General features: G+C 40.1%; 1 protein-coding gene across 3 annotated transcripts in view; it reads left to right on the top strand.

The window, feature by feature from the left end:
- pex14 (peroxisomal biogenesis factor 14) overlaps positions 1-14,335 on the top strand; it is a 43,186-nt gene extending 28,851 nt beyond the window's left edge. The window contains exons 6-10 of one of the 3 annotated variants that reach the window (XM_029506513.1): positions 148-250; positions 3,923-4,020; positions 9,950-10,041; positions 11,629-12,115; positions 13,476-14,335. In XM_029506513.1, coding sequence (XP_029362373.1) covers positions 148-250; positions 3,923-4,020; positions 9,950-10,041; positions 11,629-12,115; positions 13,476-13,499 — 804 coding nt within the window. In that variant the 3' untranslated portion in view covers positions 13,500-14,335. Of the gene's footprint in view, positions 1-147; positions 251-3,922; positions 4,021-9,949; positions 10,042-11,628 lie in introns of all 3 variants that reach the window. The other 2 variants (XM_029506514.1, XM_029506515.1) reach the window with 2 other exon arrangements.
- The last annotated feature ends 9,604 nt before the right edge of the window (positions 14,336-23,939 follow it).

The following is a 23,939-nucleotide window of genomic DNA, read 5'->3' on the forward strand; positions in this document are numbered from 1 at the left end:
CATGCAAGTTAAACAATTAGGCATCAGTCCAATAAAACAATGCTTTTGACCCTCCACAGCCAAGTATATGTGTCCCTGTCTTTTCCTCATTCTCTGTCCCTTCCCACTGGAGAGAAGTGTAATTTTGTGCCATGCTTTTAATTGCAGAAATATATCCTACCCCTCATTATGGGCAGCCGAGAGGACAAGAAGCATCTGCAGAGGATGGAAAGCAACATTGCGGCAATGAGTGGCACGCTGACACAGACAGGTGAAGATTAATATCTTCATCACTTTCTCCCTCCTTAACATTTTCCCTCATTTATCTGTCGCCAAAATCGGGGGGCCCCACACGTTTTTAACAAATGACGCCGCTGTCATTTCGCTTTAATTTGAAATTGCTTGTTTACTGTCAGGCTCGGGCTCAATTAATTACGTTTCGCTGAAAAGCTCTTAACCTCGGAATATTAATGAGGAGTAGGGAAATGACAACTTTTCTTCCCCCTCCCATCCTCTCTCACTCCCCCCTTCCATCCGTCTCCCCCTGCACCAACCTCAGCCCCATCCAAACCTCCACCGCCATCATCATCATCCACCCTCTTCCCCGTAGGTGGCGAGAAAGTTCATTTTAATTTTGTGTGTGTGTGTGTGTGTGTGTGTGTGTGTGTGTGTGTGTGTGTGTGAAAGACATGCATGCAGCATGGCACTGTGTGGCATCTGGGCTCAGCAATGGCCCTAGTGTGATTAAGTGCATGGTGACAGGTGCGGCTCCCATGTTGGACAGGTGAGGAATCTCAACCTGGCTGTCAGACATGGAGAGAGAGAAAAGCAAGGAGAGAGATGCTTTCCTAGCTCGTTGTCAGTATAATTAAATATCCAGGGAGGCGTAAATGAAGGAGGCACTCTGAGAAAGTTTGGTCTTGTTAGCAGTAGTGTTGAACTGGAGTGTTTCCACCTGAAAGGTACCAAAGCCTGTTTGAGATAAGTGGCCTGGCAGAGAAATAGGCTACAGTGTAAAAATGGTTCTAGTTACATATTTGATATTACATCAAGTTAAATAAAAAAACCTAGAGGACTGAAGCATAATTAAGGCTCAACATAAAATCCAATGGTTATGCTTCACATAATAAAAAGCAATGTTTGACTTTTTGATTTCAAACATGTTGTTATATCCAATTGTGCATTTTAATCAAGTTTTTTTATTCCAAATTATTTTGTGTGTAAAGCCAATACCTCTAATTTGCCAAATTATTGAAATTATTATTATAGCAGTAAAACTGTTTGAACTAGCATTAGACCCATTTTTATCAAGGTTTTGAACAGCAGTGAGGGGGGAAAAAAAGGAACTGTACCAGAATCATAAATGTGATACTCTAACTTCAACTTACACAGGTGTTCTTTGTTTGATTTTCCCATCATTCCCAAATTAAATAAAGTTGTTTGAGTTTACAGCTCCTGTTGTAGGCCAGTGTGGTGTAGATTAAAATATTGCTGTTATCATTTTGTCCAGTCACACCCATTCTATTGTTTTCTGGTCTGGTTATGTAGGTGGGGACCAGCAGTTGTGGGAAATTGCGTGCAAGGTGTTTCATCCCAAATCTGATTAACAAATATATGTTCTTTTATGGTCATTTTTTCCCAACTATGCAAACACATTACCTCTGGCTATTTCACTACCCATTCTTGCTCTACTTATCACTTTTTGGAGATTTGCCAACTTACAAGCCTTCTTTTGTTTGTCAGTAAAGACAGGATTTCACAGGATGGGTCCTCCTCTGTTTCACAGCGAGTAGGTGAGCCTCCAGTTGGGGTGGGGGGGGGGAAACCCCCACAGGTCTTTTTTCAATCTAGCCAGTGTGGGGAACTAATTTGCTATGACTGCAGTAGCCAAGCTGCTATTGTAGTTAATGACTGTTGTAGTTAACAGTTGGGGAGAGGGGTTGCAATTACATTGAGTTTTCTACCCCTGCTTTCCCTTTGTCTTTCTCTCCTTCTCGCTCCCTCTCTTCTCGCTCCCTCTCTTCTCGCTGCACTGAGTAATAGCGGCCGACTGCCTCACTGCTGCCAATTGCTTGAACCCTCTTTTGTTAAAGTTCATGTATTTCTCTAGTGCTGGGCGCAATGAGGTGATGTATCCTTTTGAATGGGGACTACATTAGTCTCTCTCACCAGCCTCAGCTCGAGAGTAGGGGCCTTGACTCCCATTATGATTTGCCTACAACTTCCCACAGACAATTAATGAATGGATCTTGGAACTCCTTCAGCGTACCCAGACTGTAATGGAATTGTGCGGCTGTTTGGGCACTCTCAGTTGGTAGGAGCCATATTGGTGACCAGCTGGCCATTAAAGACAGACACAGGCCTGGACATATGTAGTGTACATTATATCGAGGTATTTACTGAATAATTTACTGAATACACAGTGTGCACTGTCCTCACAGCAGCTGCAGGCCTCACACATCATCGTGTCTTATTATCACATGCACACTCACACTTTCTTTCTGATTCATGCCTGGCCAAAGTCATTGACTTCATATCTGTGATAACTGAGAATATGAAGTTGTGCATTTTTGTGTTTTGAGCCGTACAGTGGAGTCAACTTCATGGCGAGACATGAAAAGTGTTTGTCTGGGAACTGTTTGGCTGAAGTGGCTGAAAAAGCGGTGCCAATGGTAATTCAGGAGGTACAGTATTACAGGCTGGCAGACTAACCCACACATCTGGATAAGCTGTTTTGTGGCAGAATCAGAGACTAATAGGCCAGCTCTTGGCTTAACGTGCATACCCTGTCACACTAACACCTTTTAAAGCAGGGATAGCTGCAGTATTTTAGTTTTATTGCCATCTTCTGAAAGCGCGGTCACACTCTGGATCACAAACCAAGCAACAAACACAAATTGTTTGCACATTGGTTTTCGACCCAAACCAACGATCCTGCTCAAACTCGTATTCCATAAGATTCTACGAGCATCAAAAGATCAAACGTTTCAGCACCCCACCTATATTGATACTACTCCACCCTTTAAACACAGGTGTTACTACAAGATATTAGCGTCTTTGAAAGATCAAATATTTTGTCTGTGTTGGTATTTCAAAAGAAACACAGCCTCCAAGCCTGACTCTTTCTTTTGTCCTGGCCAGGGTTAATGTGAAGGAGGGTTCTTTACATCCCGTCCAGCCGGCTGCAGCTCAGGCTTTTAACCATTGGCCTGACAACCTCAGCAGTGGACCGCCACAATATCTGTTGATGTTAATCCTATTAGGCTTGATTTAACACTTAACACGCCCATGATTTATATGAATGTTTATTGGTTTTCTGTAATATAATCAGCTCAGGGAAACTTAATGCATTGTTTGGTAATACACGCGTGACTGGAAGCAGGGGGCAACAAACTGTGCCCAGTGTTATTTGAAATCATACACCCTCATCCAACACCAACACTTGAACTAATTCAATCTTCAAAGTCAATGTAAAAAGAACAATATTTATTAGGATTAGGGGGGACATTTTGTCTGGCAGCCTCCTCCCAAATGAGAGCCTTGTTTTTTCCTTTGTTGATCGTTTGAGGATTTAAGATGCATTAGAAGGCAGTGTCTGGGTGGGTAATGGAAGGTTAGAGACTGTTATTTGATTTAAGTTCAGACACTAGAGATTAATATCTCCATCCTATGTGGCCCCCTCTACCCACCCTCTGCCTCAGTGCCTTGGACCGAAAAGCTGCAACTAAAGTTACGGGGTATTAGCTTTGATTACAATCCTTAGAGGACAGCTTTGATCAGTGACATGAGTTGAGTCTCATTGGCTCTGTCATCGTTTCTAGAAAGAAAATGTTCAGTTTCGTGGCACCAAAACAACCTTATCACTCAATCTTGCTTCCCCTTTTTTTTAATGTGTTTTCAAGTTTACACAATTTACCGTCTGTTATTCGTCTCATTTCCACAGTAACGCAGCTGCAGCAGACCCTGGTCTCCGTCCAGGAGCTCCTGATCCAGCAGCAACAGAAAATCCAGGAGCTCTCTCAGGAACTGGCTGCAGCTGAGGTAGCAACTCATCAGCAGCTCAGCATCATTCACTTACTATCCAATGTACTTTCCAAATGTCCAATTTGTTAGAATAGCAGTGGTTTCAGTTAAAACTATCTGATATTTTTAGCTTTTCTTTTGTACACCACATTCTCCTTCTGGTGGTTTCATGGATTAAAGTTTTAAACAGCACTGTAATGTTATTCAAGCAGATATCAACACACTGACTACAGTTGGAGACTGCCTTCATAATAATCCATAATCCATCTAAAAAACTTAAGTCCAAATGAAAACAACAGTAACATCTAATGTAGTGACTTCATTATCAATATTTTTTGTAATTCTGTCTTCCTACAAACCAGCAAGGAGATGTCGCAATACTAAGCTTTTCTGTATTTTGAGCATGAACGTTTACAGACTGCACCTTTTTAAGGTCTGTTATGTTGAGATTTATGATTTTGAGGAAAGCTAGACAGGCAGTAACTCTGTACTCAGTAATTACAGAAGAGCTCAGTAAACAATAAAGTTGCATTTTCAAATCTCTAGATTGATGAGGGGAGAGAAAAGGTTTCTCAAGGCATATGTGTACTAAAATCTTTTGCGCTGTCCCGAGTCATAACTACCTAAGACAGACAGCCTTATTATACTGTATATCATCAGAACACAAGCTGCAAAATCGTATGGTGCATCTCATCACTGGCCCATAATCTTTAACCGTATGGTCATTTCTCTTTTCCTTGATTTTTATAGACATTGTTCATAATCTACTCAGAATTTTAAGTGTTTGGGTGAATCGGACAGAGTGACTGTTTTAAAAACTTATGTGCAGGGATGAAATGTTTCTTGCTTTTTATAACAATGCCCATAAATTGCTTTAGGATCTCTGGGCTCTTAAAAAGTGCCTTGGAAGAAATGATCTTAGACAATGTTTTATGTCCACAGCTGTTAAGCACAAGGTTGTTTTGCTGTAGCATCTGGATGCCACAGGAAAACATATGCGAGCACATCTGCTTCGTCACAAACGAGGAAGAAAAATACAAATCCCTTCCCGGACAAGGTTGATAGAAAACTGACAACTTTTACCTAATTTTGTGCTGTGTCAAGGTCTCAGCCACTCTGCTGTGAAGGGCGTTGGTGGGCAGACATGGGAGCTGATTTAACCTCACACAGGCCAGAAGCAGCCTTAGCTGAAGTGATACTGTCAGTCCACTTTAAACAATGCGGTCCTTCCATAACAAAAAGGGACAAGGGATGCTATTGCTTTTCATTTGTCATCTTCAAATCTTAGATTGGATTAAAAAGTGTCTAGTTCATTTGCCATGAGTGCCTAGTTGGACAGCAGTAGTGTATAAAAAGTATATTTCACATCAAAACACCCATTAAACAAATCATAAACTCTGCTTTATAGCTATAGTGTTGATCTTAAATTTTCCCCGTGAGTCGGCACGAGGCCCTCTGTTGTCTCAGGCCATGAGGGAAATTGGGAAATTGTTTTCAGGTCCGGGATATTTGATGAGAAACACATGTTAGTGCTGGTGAGCTACTTATCATTCGCCATTTGCGGCTTTCGGGGTTTGCCTCACCATGCTGCTCAAAGTGCACCACGCTTAGCAATTATACCTCTCAACACGGAAATATGCCTTTAACCCGAAACACATGGAGACTTCTGTTTCCTCAGCTGTTAAGTAAACATTTCTCGTAGTTTGGAAACCGCTCAATTGCGGAGTGTGTTTACTGTCCCTAAACTGGGGACCTCATTATGGAGTTGAGTTGAGACATACTGACTCATGTCCTCTCATACGCGCGCACACACACACACACACACACACAGAGCATGTGCCAATGCTGTCCCGGGACAGCTCCACTCTTCTTGACTATTTTCTCAGGTTTCTGTTTTGTTTCATTTTGTTTACTATATTTTGACTGTTTTAAGACATGCTGTTGTATTCTACTGCAGGTGTTAGGACCAGACTTGCCTCAGGATGATTCATCCCTTATGTTAAACAGCCCAGTCTATTTCTGCACCATTATCATTACAAATGTAACTGTTAACTGTGTTTGCCCTGCTGTCTCAACTCACTGATCGTTCTCTTTATTAGTGGATACTACATAGAAGATTAGAAACCGCCTCCTTGCTTGTGCGAGACACACTGCCAGTGGGAAAGTGCATAAATAGAGCAATTGGACTGTACCAGTGTTTCTACTCAAAAACACTCCTCTGGGGACTTCCTTTTGAAACTAATTCCATCATAAATATACATGCGTTACACGAAAACACACTGTCTGCCGGTGGAGCAACTGTGAATTAATTTGCCTTCAGACACTCTTAAACAAGGCTTGTTAAAGATCTTATCTTGTTGCAAATGGTCCACAGGCATTTATCTTCATTTAACCAGATGCGTTGCCGTCCTTGGGAGCTGCTAGAGCTGATAATCTTTTTTTCTTTGCTTTTATTTTATGTATATATACACACATATGCTTTTTTTTTTCTGAAGCACTTAGTAAGAAAAAGATCTATAACATCCAGGCACACACTCGAGATATATTAGTTACACAATTTTTTAATATTAATATCAACAGAATGTATAAAGTTAAAAACCCACAGTAAGTGTTGGTGAGAGGTGTGACTGGAGGCCTTCTTCATCTTTTAGTTTTGGTTGTCCATCTATGTCCATCCATTTATTTATCTGTTATTCCTGTCAGTGCGATATCTTCCGAATGCTTTCATGGAATTTCTTCAAATTTGACAAAAACTTTCTCTTGGACTTGAGACTGATCTGACTAGAAATAGCCATCAGCAAGAACTCCACTTTGTTTCACTTGTGTTTCAGAGTGGGTTTTATTCAGCAAGCATGTGAATGATAATGAACAACATGACCCTAAATAATGAATTTGACAGTTTTAGCTGCTCTCACATATAAAGAAACAAGAGTAACAAAGCTTTACAAAGTCAAGTCAACTCAATTTGATTTACTGTATATGCCCATATATCAGAGTTTCACCTTTAGTTCGTCTCCCAGGATGACAAGCTGGACAGGAGGTCTCTGGCTCTTGTTGTTACACAATGTGACAAAGCTCGTAAGAAATCTTTCAGCGAAGAGCAATTGTTCATCTGAATTGTACATGTTTATATCAGGGCAACTTTCATTTCACCAAAAAAATAGTCTATGTTAATCACTTAATAAGGTCTGCAATACTTCAGACTGTAAAGGCAAGGACGTAAACCTGATTGGCTAACAAAGGCATACAACTGCAAGGCAGCATCTCAAGTTCATTGATTGTTTTTTCGTGCCTGATGCTATGTGTGGTGCCTTATAAGGGATTATGGCCTCTGCTGTCTGGGCCACATAGGTCACATACGGCTTGTACAGCTGTATAGCAGTCAAATATTACAAAGCTCATTCATAATTTTGAATTTTTTTTAATTCTAAACAACATATGTTAGTACACATAACCTGACAGTGTCACTTCAGCTAAGGCTGCTTCTGGCCTGGCCTTAAATCAACTCCCATGTCTTCAGACTTGCTAATTTTGCCGACCAACACTCTTCAGTATGACGCTCATGGGACAGTGATGTCACAGCAGACAGCATGAATATACGATGTAGAATTTATAAATGTAGGAGCAAAATCTAGGTTTTAACAGTAATTTAAATAAGTAAAAAATAAAGAAAAAAGGAAAAAACTCTGGTGCATGATATTATTTAGAGTAAATAAGATTGTTAAAAATTACACTGTGGCATGTAAGGAAAAATAGCATAAATAATAAGCAAGTAATTTCCAAGTACATGCAGTGGCCAAAAAACTAAAATCTATAACTGATACAGCACCAATAAGATAATTATAATAATACGGAAGTCCAACTCTGCATTATAATAACACATGCGGAAGTATCCCTTAAATTATACTTTGGTAATCGAAGCTGCAAAATCAGTTCAGAGGATCAATATTTTGATCAGCAGGCTGACAAAACATCACAACTTACTCACTTGTGCGGTCCATTGAATATGTGTCAGCACTTAAGGTGGAGCTTTTAAAGTCGGCAGTGTACTTTCAATCTCTCCAGTCACTGATACCCCACCACTCAGCCTCACCTAGTGCACTTAACACAAGATTCTTACTCAATGTGTGTGTATAAACACTGACTTAATGTATCTCAAAGCTGAAATTCAGTCCTTGCCCAACATTTAATTAGGTTTCCTCAGACTTAATTAGACATATGTCAGAGGTGGTGTTGTGTGACAGGCCTTGATGTGACATATTATATTGTGCTGCTCTGTAGATAATGCACATTATGGATGTAGCTCACAGCTCACAAGTCTCCTATGCACTTTGTCTTGTGCGAAATTATTTAAGTAAATCGAAATCGTCCCATTTCAAAGTTTTGGACAAATCAGTGGTTTTCTTAAGATGATTTTGTGCCATGGAAGGATTTTAACTCGGCCCATGCGGTAATTAATTTTTTCGATGTAAAGGAGAGAGAAGCAGAATCCAGTGCTATTATACAGTTACCTTGGGGAAGCAAGGGATTAAGATGATTCTAATGAGGTGACGGCTATAATAAGAGTGTCTTCAGATGGCCTCCAATGCACCACCTCTAAAATGACTGCTCCTTATCAGTGAGGTTTAGGAGCCGATAACAGCCCAAAAAACCCTCCTTCCCTTCCTCTCCCCTCACTTCTCCTCCTTTGCCTACCTCCTTCCACTGTAAATGAGCCTGATCCCTTTCAGATGTGATTCAGTTAATTTCTCTTAGATTTAATTACAAGCGAAAGAGTCCAAGTTATCCCTCTACCCCCGATAGGGGGTCCATGCATCCTAACAAGCTTCCTCTGGTGAGTCAGGAGAGTCTTAATTACAGTTTTTACTTTTCTTTTATCCCATCTTTTCCCTTGTCTTCTCCCTCTCCTCCCTCTGGTCTCATCAGTCTATCCTCATGCTCTTGCACATGTTTGTATTCTTTATTCAGGAATAGATTAAGAATGGTGAGCAATTAACTACATCACTGGTTCCCAACCACTTTGGCTCTACAGCCAAACAATGCCAAGCCATGATGCCTTGTCGCCAGTTTCAGTATGAGTATTTTAACGAGTGATTGTTTTATTTTAATAGTTGCAAGTGTCATGAAGCGGTAAAACCAGTATTTTAGAGGAAATTGTAAAAAAAAAAAAGAAAAAGTAATTTGTCTGCTTAAATGTCTCTTAGGTTTATTAGTATACAAGACTTTGCTACAGTTACAGCTCATTTTTATCGTTGAATTCGACTGTTGCCATCTGATGTTTTCTCTAGAACTCTATCAAAATTTGGCATTTTATAGCTTTCTCTGTCAAAGTCCTGCCTATCCCTAAAAAAGTGCAGCAGAGACAGATTTTCAGCAGTACTTTGCCATTCAAATACTTTGCTATTATTCCCTGTAGCATTTCAAGCTGCACCAGTGTGTGTGTGTGATAACACATGCCTTTGATAAAAGACAAAAAGAACAATACAAACTGCTAAGCTATGGTCTGCTCTCATGAATGTGGCTATTGTTCAAGATAAAGTCATTATCCAAAACACTGAACAGTGACCTAATCTTTTCTAGATAGTATGGAAAATTATGTAAAAAAAAGCATGATTCATACTCACTGGACTTTTTGAGCAGTCGACGTGGCTGAAGTGTGTTTCTTTGTCTTTCTTTCTGTCAACACCAGTAGTCAGCAGTTGTGAGGTTGTTATGGTGATGGATAACCTAACTACATAAAAACAGGTGCCTTTAAGCATTTGCATTCACCATATTTATTTACTCTGCAGGCTATGACCTTTTTTTGGAAACCAGCTTTTTAAAAATAATACCATGTCGTCGAGACTGAGCGTAGAGGGTTTGTTGAAAGATGCATATTGACTTTGTGCTTTGCCCTTGCATGTGACCTGACCAGTGCTTGTGCGTGTCACTTGTGTTTTTCCTATAGGCATCATCTTCAACCAACCGTGTCCTGGACAACCAAACAATTGGAGAGCTGAAGCAAGAGATTGCCTCTTTGAAAGGCCTACTGCTCAGCAGGTAACAGTTATCCAGACCCAGTAAAATTAAACAATACGGTTAGAAAAAAGCAGCAGGCTACAGGTGTGGCTGTGTGTACTTTTTCCATTCTGCTTCAGAATCTGGATGCACTTTATTTGAACCATTTAATCATATTTGACAGAAAAAAAGAGTTCATTAATATGAAACACATCAAGTTTTCATTTATTTATTTTTCTCCTTGGATAAAATGCTGTTCCTCATATGAAACGTTTACATACATTTATTTGCATACACTTCAATGCCCAATTAAATCTAGTCAATGAAGAGCTGAGGCAGCCTTTGTGATTAAAAGTTTCAGGCCTCAAAGACGATACACAAATAGATACCACAGACCAAGGACAATGCAATCATCTTGTGTGTATTTACCTGTACAGTCCAGAATCATTGTAGATGGTCTGAAAGTTTGTGCATGAATAAATTAAATAAATGAATACATAATGTCACATTGCTCCTCCAAATAGTGCACTTAAAGCATAATCATTAATCTCAAATATGGTTAATTTCAGTGGCACTAGAGGTTATAATACTGATTGCACCATTTCTTTTACTTCACAACTTGGCTGAACCAATTAACATACTGCAGGCATCAGCTGCTCTTCTGTGTTTTACTGCTTTTATTGGTAAGCAAGATAACACATGCTTAATTGCATCTGTTCAACTTTCAGTTAATTTATGACCGCAAAATGAACGACAAGAGAAATTATAACGGTGAACTGACAAATCAACTTGGTCCTGATCAAATATAAATACTTTTGTGGATAATTTAATTTACTTATGTGTTATTACAAGACATAAAGGCTTTTTGTGTCCCTGTTTTAAAAAAAAAAATTATAATAATAACATCTCACTGTTGACTGCTGGGTGTCCCCTCATCCAGCTTCGTCCTTCAGTCTGGTCAGGTGTAGCCTTGCTCACTCAGGTCCATCAGCATGCATGACTATGTATCAGTGTATATAATGAAGCCTGAAGTAAGAGTGTACATCAGAAAACCGGCAAGGACGAAAATTGCCTCAGAACTGTCTAGTTGAACATGTTTTGTTCCCCTGCTACATTCTAATCAGTAATAATCCCTTTGTCATTTGCTTTCTTGACTTCATCCTGGCTCCCACAATGAGTTCCCTGGCAAAGGCTTGAATCACAAAATAAAGTGTCTGTATCACCATCTGTCTCCAGACTTGTTCCCTTCCTGTTCAAATGATTCAAATTATCTCCAAACTGTTTTTTTAAACCACCAAGTAGTGCTGATCCTGTTACAATTCAACAATGTCTTTTTGATCTTAAAAGCTGCAGTGGATGTAATTAAAAAAAAATCTTAGAGCATCTTTACCAGGTGTGATGAACATCTGGCTGTTTCAGGGGGAAAGTCATTTTCTCTGCGGTAATTATGAGAATTACATAGGGTGCTTTGTGTGTTGTTTTGTTCAAGTGTTATATATGTAGTTCTAGTATGACTGATTAGATCATGGGAAAGCTCTTTTCACAAATGTTGATTACTCTGAGATTTTTGATGAGGTCATGATCAGGTCTACTCATCTTCTTCTCTCTCGTCTCTCCCTCTCCCCACAGGAGACAATTCCCCTCCACTCCCACTATTCCTAAGATCCCCTCATGGCAAATTCCCCTTAAGCCTCCTTCAGCATCCACCTCGCCGTCTGTTAACCACACAAACAGCAGCAGTGACATCTCCCCTGTCAGTAATGAGTCAGCCAACACCTCCCCGGTCAAAGATGGACACCACAGCCCTCAGGATTCACTGGGGGGGCCTGATGGAGCTCATGGTATCAATGGAGATGCCAGCACCATGACCCTTGGCACAACACTACCCCTTAACCTGAAGGACCAGGTCCGCATGGAAGTGCAGGGGGAGGAGGAGAGGAAAGAGGAAGAGGAGGAGGAGGAGGAGGAAGAGGAGGAGGATATTGGCCATGTGGAAGAGGAGGAGCAAGAGGAGGGTCTAAGTATGCAAACAGAGGATCGACGAGGAGGAGATGGACAGATTAATGAACAGGTGGACAAACTGCGGCGGCCCGAGGGTGCCAGCAATGAGAGTGAGGTGGATTAGACAACAGCAGAAAGCACAAAAACACTCACCAAACACAACTTTTCTCATCTGTGCTGATGGCTTTGTTTCAATCTGCTGCTTTCCGCTTGTTTTTTATTTTTTAAATCTATCCTCTGTGTCTGTTTCCACTTGTTTCTATAACATCTTAATCTTAAACAAAATGAGGAGAAGATGCTAAACTGACAAATATTGTCTAGTTGACACATGGCTTACTTCAATTTACTTTTCATCATGCAAACTAAATGACTGCATGTCGAGCCAAATACCATATTGTGATGTCACTTTGAAATGAGAAATGATGGGCAGTAGTCAAATCAGAATGACTTTAAAAGGCTGTTTGCAGAACTAACCTTGTGTGACTTACTGCTTGTAATTTTCATGATTTGATCAGATAATTCACAGCTTTGCCTTGGTGTCCTTGTAATTGTACTAAGGCTCGTATATAGACCAAAGAGAGGTGGTGCTACACACTATATTTGTGCTGTAGAGTGCAGCTGTAGGTCGGGAGTCATATGTTGGTACCTCTGTCTCAAAAGTTACTGTGAGCTTCCAGAGAAGCATTAACACAGTTTGTCTCCCTGTTGATGGCAATAGGAGAGGACAAGCTCTTCCAGGGCTGGAGCTTTTAGCCTCTTTTATGTGTCCTTTCGCATTGGTGTCAGTCTGTCAATAATTCACAAGGCCAGCAGGGTGGCATTTGGGTGAAATAAAAGCCCTGAAATTCGAGATTAGAATGTGATGACGGGCTTTGTTCCATGCCGGTGTCAGAGTGCTCATACGCTCAAAGGAGGGGAAGATAAATGTTTTTTCCCCCGCTTTCCTTTTTCACCGAGGGCTGAATTGCGCATCTTTGCGAGCGTGTTTGTGTGTGGCAGGCGAGAAAACCCAGACTGTCTGCTGAGCTGTATCTGTGTCTCCAGCAGGGCAGCTGATTTGGTTTGTGAAGTATGTTAATAATCAAATGATCAACAAATAACAGATGTATTAGTTCATGCAGCTTGAAATGTCAAGGAGGCTAAAAGAGGAAATCTAATACAGAAAGCCCAGTTGCATTGTATTATTTTCCGTGACAAACCCTCCGGTCCAAATTATGTAGGGCCTCCTACAGTGAGTAATCTTTACAGAAAACGGCGCCAATATTTTGTAATTAAGCCGCGGTAAGGCAACAAGAGCCGCCACAGATGGAAGTTGCAGAACTTGTATCACTTTTTTTTTTTTTTTCTTTTTATCTTTTTTTTTTTTTTCCAGTGTGGAGGTGGATGGGGGAAGTTAAAAAAAAAATTGCCCCATGATTGAAAAGGAAAGCAAAAAATGAATACTTGACTTATTGAATTAACCGTTCTGTCTCCAGCAAACAAGAAGAGTCCATGAGTGAGAAGGAGGGATATCAGCGCTCGTGCCATTTCCACCTCCATCACATGGCCCTCATAGGAACACAGAAGGTAGAGAGACGCTGAACATTTCTGTGTAACAGCAGTCCCAATCTACACATACTCTTTATCTATGTAGATTGAATTTAGGTTAAGTGTCAAATGATGGCAACGATACTGCAGTATACTGTAAATTCTATTTTTTGATTTATTAGAAATGGTGTGAATGAATAACGGTGGTTAAAAGTACTGATTCAAATGGTGTTACTTGGGCCTGTTAGCACTGGTGTTTCAGTGATCAGTCATCCATGTAAGCTGCTGATAACTATGTGAGTGTAAGCCAGATGTGTACATAACTGTAATAAATTTAGTTCATTTCAACAAGAAGCTGCTTTATATTTATTTTAAACCAGCTGGACACAAAATGCACGCTACTGTATGTTGCTATATAAGGACCCAGCTAGTATTACTAAGGTTTCCTTGTTTATATTTTACTTTTGCTCACATTCGGATATGTTTCTACGTGTGTCCTTTTCTGCAGTTGCGATTACATTGCTGACTGTAAATCCTAACAGAGTGAAATGTACCTAATTTGTATTTTCATCCAGTCAGTTAAGATTAAAGGAAAGCAAAATGCACAATAACAAAGAAATACTCAAATTACACTGAAGTTGTCAGTTGTGAGTTATGTGTTTCTTTGTTTGCATTCTGCGGTACTTGTTTTCTTCAGACAATGCAAGACTTTCCATTATATGAGACAACTTAGAGGTTTATGCATCAAGCAGTAGTGTAAATTACCGTCAATTTTTAACTTCTGGGAAATTCACCAGACACCATATAGGACCATCATGTGAGCCACTTTCAAAGGCCACTTTTAGGTCAGATTTACCTCTGTCTCACCTCGTATACAGCTGTAACCTATAAGAGCAGATACAGATGAGAATGCTATCATACATATGTACAACCATGAATCATCCAATAGTGAATTTTCAAAGCATGACAAGGCAGGGACTTTCAGGCTTTTCTCATGTTTCTCTCTGGAAATGAGTAAGTATTAGTTATACATTAAAACTGTTAAGTTTTGTTTATTTCTGTAGGTGGATTGTCGGTTCCTGTCACTTAGTTTCTGTTGTGGTGAAACCAAGTCCTGCCGTCTCTAGTTGGATTTCTTATTCTGGGTTGAATACAAAAATATGTTAAAGGTAGCACGTTATTGCAGACTTATTATAGTTTTCTTAATTGCAAATGTTTTTGAGAAATTATTTTTGTTCAATACAACAGGAAATCATTGCTGAGGCAGGGTGGATTGGGCAGAAATTAGAAGAATGAGGGAGGAGGGGTATTTAATAATTAGAGAAACAGATTATTACTATAAGGCCGACAATGAAAAGTCACTGTTGTCTGAAGTTTAACTTATTTACGATATACATTTTGTTATACACCAGTGTCAGTGATTTATGCTCAGCTTTACATTGTTATTCTTTCAGCAGTTTGTGCTCCTCTTTAGTTTTCCGAGCTAAATTAAACTGTTGCTGTTATTATAAATGTCCCTAATATGCAGTAAGTGATCTGTGATAATGTGACGTATGTTAGATTATTATTCAATATAGTAGTATGTATTTATGTTGCCATCTACCAATGTACAAAATATTAGGAAAATTTCAATGTATTAGCTGTTGCCATGGTAGTGCAAATTTTTACTTTGATTTAGCATTGTGCCGCACATGACAGACAGTAGCTGTAGCAAACCCAAAATATTCCCATAGTGCATCGTGCTGTTGTAGCCCTGAGCTACCAGCCTATTAAGAGATTTTTCGCAGCCACAATTGTGTTGTCAAAATTTAACAAGACTTTTAAACAGACTTTAAAAATTTGCCCTTTAACGGGAATCCAGACTCTTCAGCTGACTGACCAGCAGACTGAAGTTGATGAAACCGGCTGTTGTGTCATATCGAAACAATTCTCAGAATCTCAGCTTCAGTCACTTTTTTACTGACTCATACAGGTTGGGTTACTGATGATTCAAGTCCCACAATTTAGTTTCTTAAAAGTGAGACGTTGTCTTAATATATGTCCCATTTCAGTTCCTGATCCCCCAAAAAACCCTTTTCCTCGTATTTTTCTCCATAAAGGGCATTCTGAATATATATTATCAACTGTATGAATTAAATTTATCAAGGTCTCAATGATCAATAGCATTTCACATATTGATGAGGTGTATAAACTTCTCTGAGGTTCGATACCACATGCCTTTGTAATCCATTAACCTCTCCCTGGAGTTCAGGCCAACCTTAGATTTATAGGGACCTACTGTAATAAATCCACTTGTACATCATTTAGTGTCTTAGGGGATTTGCACTGCATTCCTGTTCAGAAAGCTGTGCCTATCCTCCCCTCATATTCTCATCCACATTTTAATACCAACAGCCTCCACTGCTGCTTGCATACCTTTTCAGAAACATAGTTTCTGCATAAATACCCCCAAAAGCTGCTGTGCTGGCCAGTAACTAATGCCTCTCAGTGTGGTAACGTAGTGAAGGATTGTTTGTCCAAAGCAACACCTTGGTTTTGACACCATTTGGCTCCCCGGTTGGGAGCCATAACCTCATCAATCTTGCTGCTAAACGGAGAGCACTCACTAGGATAGTGTATCGACGAGTTCTGAACTCCATTGTTCACTGGAACTGAGCACTCAGCAGGTTAGAGAGCTGAGTGTCTCCTTGGATCAATGCAGGGGTTGTTAGCCTATAGCAGCCAGTCAGAGGGCTAGCAGGGCTCTGTCTGCTGCGCTCTACACACATCATCTTTACTCATTTAAGACTCCTCATTGAGTCCTTGAGCGTTGATCCCGATCCAGCTTTTGTTTTCAGGGTGATTTACGACCTACCAATACAGGTCCACTTCTTGAATCTTCGAACTCCACCCAACATGGATTTCAGACATCTCAATCCAAGGGGAAGTGTTCTGAAAAATTTGCATAGGAAAGGTCATGGACGACACAGAAAGAGGAGGCCTGAGGATGAAATGCTTCTCTTTCCGCTTCCCTGTGAGATAAAATTCATGGGGCATCTGATGCAATAGTTCATAGGCGCATGTAGAGCACGAGCGGTTGCTTTAACCCTGTGGAAATGTCCTTTTAGCCCCAGGAATCAGTGTGAGTTGATGATATCACCATCCGTAGTGAAACTCTTGTCAACCACCTTTCAAAATGTGCTCATAAATGTCTTGAGCTTTAATTTCTATAGTCTGTTTGTGGAGACCGTGCAGTTTTCAGCCATGCCAGCCGCGTTGATCTTTGTTTGGCACTATTGGACAGTTGCTCCACCCCCTGGCACCACCTGACGGAGATATCCTGAGATCCATTAGATGCAGCGCTGTAAGGTTTTGTACAGAGGTGCTACCAAGTGGATAACGTGGGAACATTTCAGTTCTTGCCTACATCCATCAAAGCAGTTGATCAAACATTTTGTAGTCATATTCATAGTGTTCACATGATGGATTCATGCATTTCTTGTGATCGCTGCAACTATAAGATGCATTAATCTGAAACTCCACAAAGACATCCATCTTCTCCTTTGGATGAATTATATCAACCACCACCATCAAGTCAAAATTTGGATGCACCAATGCTTTGGTTTAAAAACTTTTTAAAAACAAATAACATTGGCATCGGTTGAATTTATACTTATGCTAATACTTAATTCTAATGTTAGCATTAAGCTCAAAGAGCTGCTGTGCGTGTGATTGTTGTTGAAACATGGATGGTTTTATATAATTCAGTGGTTTCTCTAACTGATGCTTTTTCTCAGTAGTGTTTTCAGCAGTTTAAAGAAGCATGGGTCACCTCCAAAAGCTTTCCACGCCTGTCGCTCTAAAAGCAGCTCAGCAGCTCTGAGTCGCCACTGAACACTGGCTCCTTCCTGGTGAAAATGAGAGCATTTGACAAGCCAAGGTCAGCAGGGAGACTTTGCCTGTATAAGGCTTCAATCGCAGGGCCCAGCAAATACTGCAAAGTCATAAAGCACTTTGTCATCACTCGCTATATAAACTCTCAACAATCAAGTGGGATCACATTCCCTCCCTCCTGCTCTGTGTGGCCTGTGTCACTTGATTTTCTCCTGGCTCTGTTTCAAATCCAAATGGAGTATGTGGATACTGAAAGGCTGCCGGGGCCTCTTTTGAACGTGAAGCAAAGGGTTGGCAGAGAAAGGAAGGCACGTGAAGAAAGCAGGCAGGTTGTTTAAAGAAACAAAAGCAAACAAACAAAAATCAGGGTGGTGAGTTCTGGCTGGCAGTACTTATGAATGGTCAAATAATGAGGCATCGGGAGAGAAGTGGCCATGGGAACATGAAGGGGGACGACAATAAGTTGAAAAAAATAAATGCCCTTGTCCGGTGCTAGTGGAGAGCAGCTACGCCATTGTGAGGATATTGGATTATCTGAGGGAAGGCCTGTCAGCCGACTGAGGAACCGCGGCTGCAGGCGGCGGAGGGGCAACAGGTGCAGCACTCGCCAGCATTTGTGCAAATTACACTAATCACAGGACCTGACTGTGAAACACCTGAAGCATGCTAGCATTCAGGTGGGCAGGGGAGGGGGGGGGGCACTATCTTATTCATAGGTGTTTGCATTCATATCACTACACTCAGTCAGGCTTTTTAAGTTAAGACTATAGTTTGCTTCCAAAACCTAAACAAAACTTAGTCCACAGTCTGTCAATAGAGCTGTCAGCTAAATGCTAATTCACAACGATTGCTCTAATATGCTGCTGATTAGCAAGTCTAGTGTGTAAACCCAGCTCTAGCATGCAAACTGTTAATTGGCACTGAATATAGCATGCAGCTAAAGGTATAACTTATTTCCAGTTTATCTGCTAGAAAACAATAATATCGAACCGTCAAGGCAATCTGAGAGAGAGTAGACAGGAGAGAGTATGAACAAAGTCACAAAAATCATCCTGAAACCCAGACACGTCTGCACCACATTTTGTGGCAAGGAATTTAATAGTTGTTGAGATTTTATTCAGAAAAAAATGGAGTGACTGCCCCATACTGACATTTCTGAAGTCACATTACCAGCATGGCAGAAAGAAAAGCCTTGAGCCTATGTACTGCTGATAAGACAGTTATTTCATTTGCATTTCAACAAGTTTGAGCTCCGGATATCCACCAAAACCGAAATAGACAAATGAGGAAAAGCAATTAAAACTCGCAGCCTTATACTACAACTTTACCTTTACTGTCACAGCAACCAAAATTGATTGGAACTTATGTTTAAGAACTTTTAGATCATGAAATATGAAGCAAACGTATAAGTAACATTGCAAATGCAAAAGTAAAAAGTTTGTTGTTTTCAACAAAAGCGTCTACTTCAGCCATGCCTGGTAGCTTTTCAGTTTTTGTTCCTTTCCTGAAACTAATATAGACGATATTGTTAGTCAGTTCAGCTATTCAACGTGCAAAACCAGAGAACATTTTGACATGAATCAATTGTGGCGCTTTCATCTCAATACTAACTAACTTATAACTCTAGGAAACAGTCCAGTTTTGGTTTTAAGCTTTGGTTTTTAATAGCCCATGAAACTAAACAGAATACTTAAACGTTTATTTGGAGGTGTTCACTACCCAGAGTGCCGTCGTTCAAAAACAGGCTTTCTCTAGCTGTTTTTAGCTTCAGCCCTGGCCGTCTAAAGGTCCAAGCTTTACCCACCATAGCGCCACGTGAGGGTTGATGGGTTAAGTAGGATGGTTTGTCAAAAGCGGGGAAGGCTCCACATTCACCGACCTTGTCCTCCAAAGTTGGCATTGGATTCTCACACTGAAATACAATACACATTTTCACGTCCATAGCGAGGAGGAGAGTGCGTGAAAAAAAAGTAATCCCAAAATCCCTCAGTGGACACACCAATGTCTTGTTTTGGAGGGTCTGTGGTACTCACAGAATTCTTTTGGTAACAGAAACCCATCACGAATGGTGGATATTTTCTATTATTAGCATCAGCAGAATCTTCCCAACCTTTGCTTCTTCCATGCTACAAATATCACATTGCTGATGTCTTCCATATTAAATTACTGAGTTTTAAGTCAGCGGGGCTGTGCAGTGTCTGTTATCAACAACCATAATGTGGAAGATTAGCACACACATGATGCCCACCTGTTGCTCAGCGCTGTTTTATGAAGGTCACAGCTGTGATACTGAAACCGGCCTTTTTAAAGGCTCTCGTGATGTTCATGGGGGTGATATTCAAGAGTCATTCAACAGAAATAAAAGCCATTGTAATGCTTTTATTTTAAATGTATTGCAGCGGTTCCACAGTATTCTAAGCAAAAAACAGTCAACTCCCAAACTTTGTTCTACTGCAACCCACAGAGAGTATTTTTAAGAAGTCTTAAAAACAGACCTCCACCACATGCTGTCTTGCAAATACCACAGTTGTCACATTTCTGCTCAGCCCACGCTATTTCAAGTTTAACCTTATTCCCACCCAGCTAGTGTCATCCACTGGGGCATACAATATATATATATATATATATATATATATGTATATATTTATTTATTTATTGAATTTATTTACTATCTGTGCAGTTATTTTATCACTCATTACTCATAATTTAAATTAAAAAAAACCTGGGAGCATCTGCAAGATTTTAAAACACAATTAATGTTTTTTTGTTGTTGTTTTCTTTTGGGTTTTTTTTGTTTTTTTTATGTACAGGTACCACAAGTCCTCAGTTCGGCGCTGATGCGTGAGTTTTGACTATGAGGTTTGGATTTTGTGCATATTTGATATTTGAATGAGTCAGCATTACAACACTGACTTGTTCCCATAAAAAGAAGAATTCTCTGTTTTACTTCCACAAATGTGACCAAAAACTGCATCTTGTTTGACTGTAGCTGTGACTGCTGCCAGACAGAAAATCTGAAATGAATGACACTTCCTGCATTTTGTCACCATGAGTTTCAGCTGTTGCTCCACATGTTTATGCACAATCATGATGGCTCAGAATAAGAGGAATTTATCAAGGCAGATTAATACGGCTGTGTGTGACTTGACCGTACCGCATTCAGTAAATGGTAACTTCCTTTTAAATAAAAACACACACACACACCACTTTGAACTACTCAATTAAAGAAAATGTTTTTTTTTTTTTTCCCAACACAAATTATAGTTGAAAGGCTTTCACAGCATTAACATAAGAATGAGTCACATGTCGCTGGTGCCAGAGTCAAATGTTTTTACAGCTCTGTCAAACACTACCCGTTGTGTGTTCAAGTCGTCATTGCAGCGCAGAAACACCATGTTGGACCATTCCAGCTTATTGTTAGCTAATATGCCAGGCTTTTCCCTGAAAGAAAATGATGCCATTCCCCTCAGACTCATGTCAAATTAAGCAAATTTACAGCTTAGCACTTAAGAACTTCTGTGTTTGCCAAGAAAGCAGCAGCAGTGGCGGCGGCGGCGGCGGCAGGCTTCACTTGCCAGTTAGCTGTGCCGCGCTGTGGCAACTGAAGTGGAATGAGAATTACACTGGCTTCTGTAAGAACGTTTGGCACATTAGATTTTCTTTTTCTATTTTTTTTTTCTTTTTTTTGCTCCAAGCTCTCTCCATTTGGATAAGTCTTATAAAATTATGAAACGATAAACTCCAGTTTATCTTTGGTCCATTTCTGAAGCAAACTACTTGAAGGGTAATGGCCACGCAGTCATGAGCCAGCCTGGATCAGCCGTTTCGTGAACTTGCCTCTGGTTTATCATCTGCTGCTAGTTGTTTGTTCTGTTGGCAGATTCATGTTTAACTCTGGGGATGACTAATCTACGGCGATGGGAAAACTTGAGGCGAAGTCAAAGAAATAGAACACAGTGTCTGGTATTTCTTAGAAAACATTTATGCAACAGGGTTGACGGGAGACTCGTTTTTCACAAGCTGTTATCTTTCCACTGGATTCTGTTTGTGTTTGTAAGATGACAACTGCATGTTTACTAAATGGCGTCTCTCGTGTGATATTACACCCCCTCCCCTCCTTTTAAAAACTGTGCTGACTTCAAACAGCTCACAGAAATACAGGAACTGTGTTTGTTCTTAACTCAGCAGTTACCGCATTTAATTTTGAGCGGGACAGCAACATCTTAAACTGTGGTGAAGGTCACACTGACTTAAAAAAAAAAAGTTTATTTCATCAGGTGTTCACTGTCTCTGAGAGGTCTGAGGGATATCTATTCAGGTTTGTTGAAAAAGAGTTTTGATTTAGTGGTTTTGGCGCCTGCCATCTTTCAAACCCATTGAGTGATGAGAGACAAGAAAACAAACAGGATTTAGAAAAAATATATAAAATGGTAGGAAACAAAAGAAGTTTTGTTACCATGACAAGCAGATCAGCCGTTTCTGGACGGTTAGCTCGAATTCTGCGTGAACCGGCCAAAGTTCAATCAAGTTTTTCAGGCTTTTGACGTTAATAGCTACACTGCCATTGTTTGTTTTCAGTAACTGAACATCCCAGCAAAAGTGTGAGAAGAATGCTTTGTTATCTTTATTCCTCAACAGAAGAAAAATGTGTTGAAAGATGAAGATTTCTAGATACACTGTGAATGCAAGAATGTGAGGTGTGTTTATGGAAAAAGGAGGGGGGGGGAGTCACCCGACCAGAAACAAAACACAGGTGTTACACAAGAGAGTAATATCTGATTAAAACCTGCTGAGAATGTATAGACGCAGATCTGTGGTTCACAAAGAAAAGGATCTTTAAAAGATAATTATATATTCGTTAATGTATGAAATCATGGAGGAAGATGAAGCCAATACTCGTTTGACCAGCGGTTGCTATGTTGAAAAGCTTAACAACAACCTAGTTCTCTTGGTGTGGTTGGATTTAAAAGTGGAAAATTTAAAACGGATGGAAATCTCTCGTTTTTGCAGATCTTTGTAGACCAGTTTCAGTGTTTGATGTTTGAAACTATCTCATGTTACAACTCAGACTTTCCTATGCATGGTTTTAATAGTGATTCTTCCGCTGACATGGAAATTCGTGCTATTTTAGTTACTGTTGTGCACTTTTCTCTTCCCTTAGGTTTTACTCTTAAATGCAACAGTTTCCATGTTGCTGTAAAGTGAAGGGCTTTTATTGTAATCATTTCTTTGTTCTTTGTACAGTTCTCATATGTAACAGCACAAAGGCTGAGCGCCTGCTAACAGACTTGAGATTACTGTGCACGTCACACTTTGATCAGTTACGCACATCGAAGAAGAACAGCAGCTGATCTAAACAGAGCCACATAAGGCAAAGCTGCATGTTACTATGGCCCTGCATCCAATAAGGTCTTGTTAATGGTAAATTGGATGAGTGTGTCTCCAATTCTCCATTTCCTCAGAGGTGTCTCAGCAGCAACAGCTGCTACCAATGGCAAAGCCGCTTTTTTCACACAGCCCCCTTTTCTGCTGGGTGACTGAGGTCTTTCCAAAATAAACCCATACACATGCAAAAATAGATAAATGAGCATCTCTTTCAAAGGGCAGTGGATTTAAAAGGAGGTCCGCGCAGGGCAGAGTGCTGAAAGAGCCAAGAAAAACATCTCATTCTGAAAACATGAACTATAAATGGGTCAATGAAGCAGTAAAATGAGCGGTGCAGCGATGTCACGTATATCTATGACACATGATATACTGTGTACCTGTAGGGCCGCCTATCAGCAGCCAGATACTCTGATGACAGTGATGTGATACAGGACAGGTGGCTCATTTTATGCAAAAAGCTTTTTTGTTTGTGGCTAGTGCCTCATTTTGATACAGTTAAGATGGGCTTGGATATAAAAACTTGCTTTTTTTCAGCATTTCAGGCAGAAATGACGGAATGAGTTAATCATAAACTGCCAAAAGTAAAGAATTCTAAATCAAAATGGCTGTTTTAAGACCACATTTGTCATAAATGTTCATTTTCAGGGAAGAAAATAATAATGTCAGGACCAATTTTTTTATTTATTTTTTTATTTTTTGAGGATTTTTCCATGCACCCAATATTAATATGTCACATTAATAGAAAATCGGGCATGCTAATTTGAAAGGTGTGACTCATATTCAGGGCTAAGCTAACTACAAATCTGCATGACCGGCTTTCTCTGTTATTGGCCGCGTCGGGGGGCAGTGGAAACAAGATGCAAAGAAACATTGTATCACCTTTTTGTGTGGGGAGTTGACGTGGGAAGTTCATTTGTTTGCTTATTTACTCAGCTGAAACGGTTACATACAGAAGCCAATACGGCAATGCAAAAAAAAAGAAAAAGAAAAAAGAATAATAAACTGCAGTTCTTCCAATGACCACTTGAGACAGGCTCCGAAAATCAAGAGTTTGTCCCCAATTTGACTGCAGAAATAAACATCTTCATAGCCTGATACGAAAAGCAATTTTACTCTCTGCAGCTAATTCATCAACTCATCCATTTAAATTCTAT

The sequence above is a fragment of the Echeneis naucrates genome, chromosome 7 (genome assembly GCF_900963305.1).
Source record: "Echeneis naucrates chromosome 7, fEcheNa1.1, whole genome shotgun sequence".
Taxonomy (NCBI): Eukaryota; Metazoa; Chordata; class Actinopteri; order Carangiformes; family Echeneidae; genus Echeneis; species Echeneis naucrates.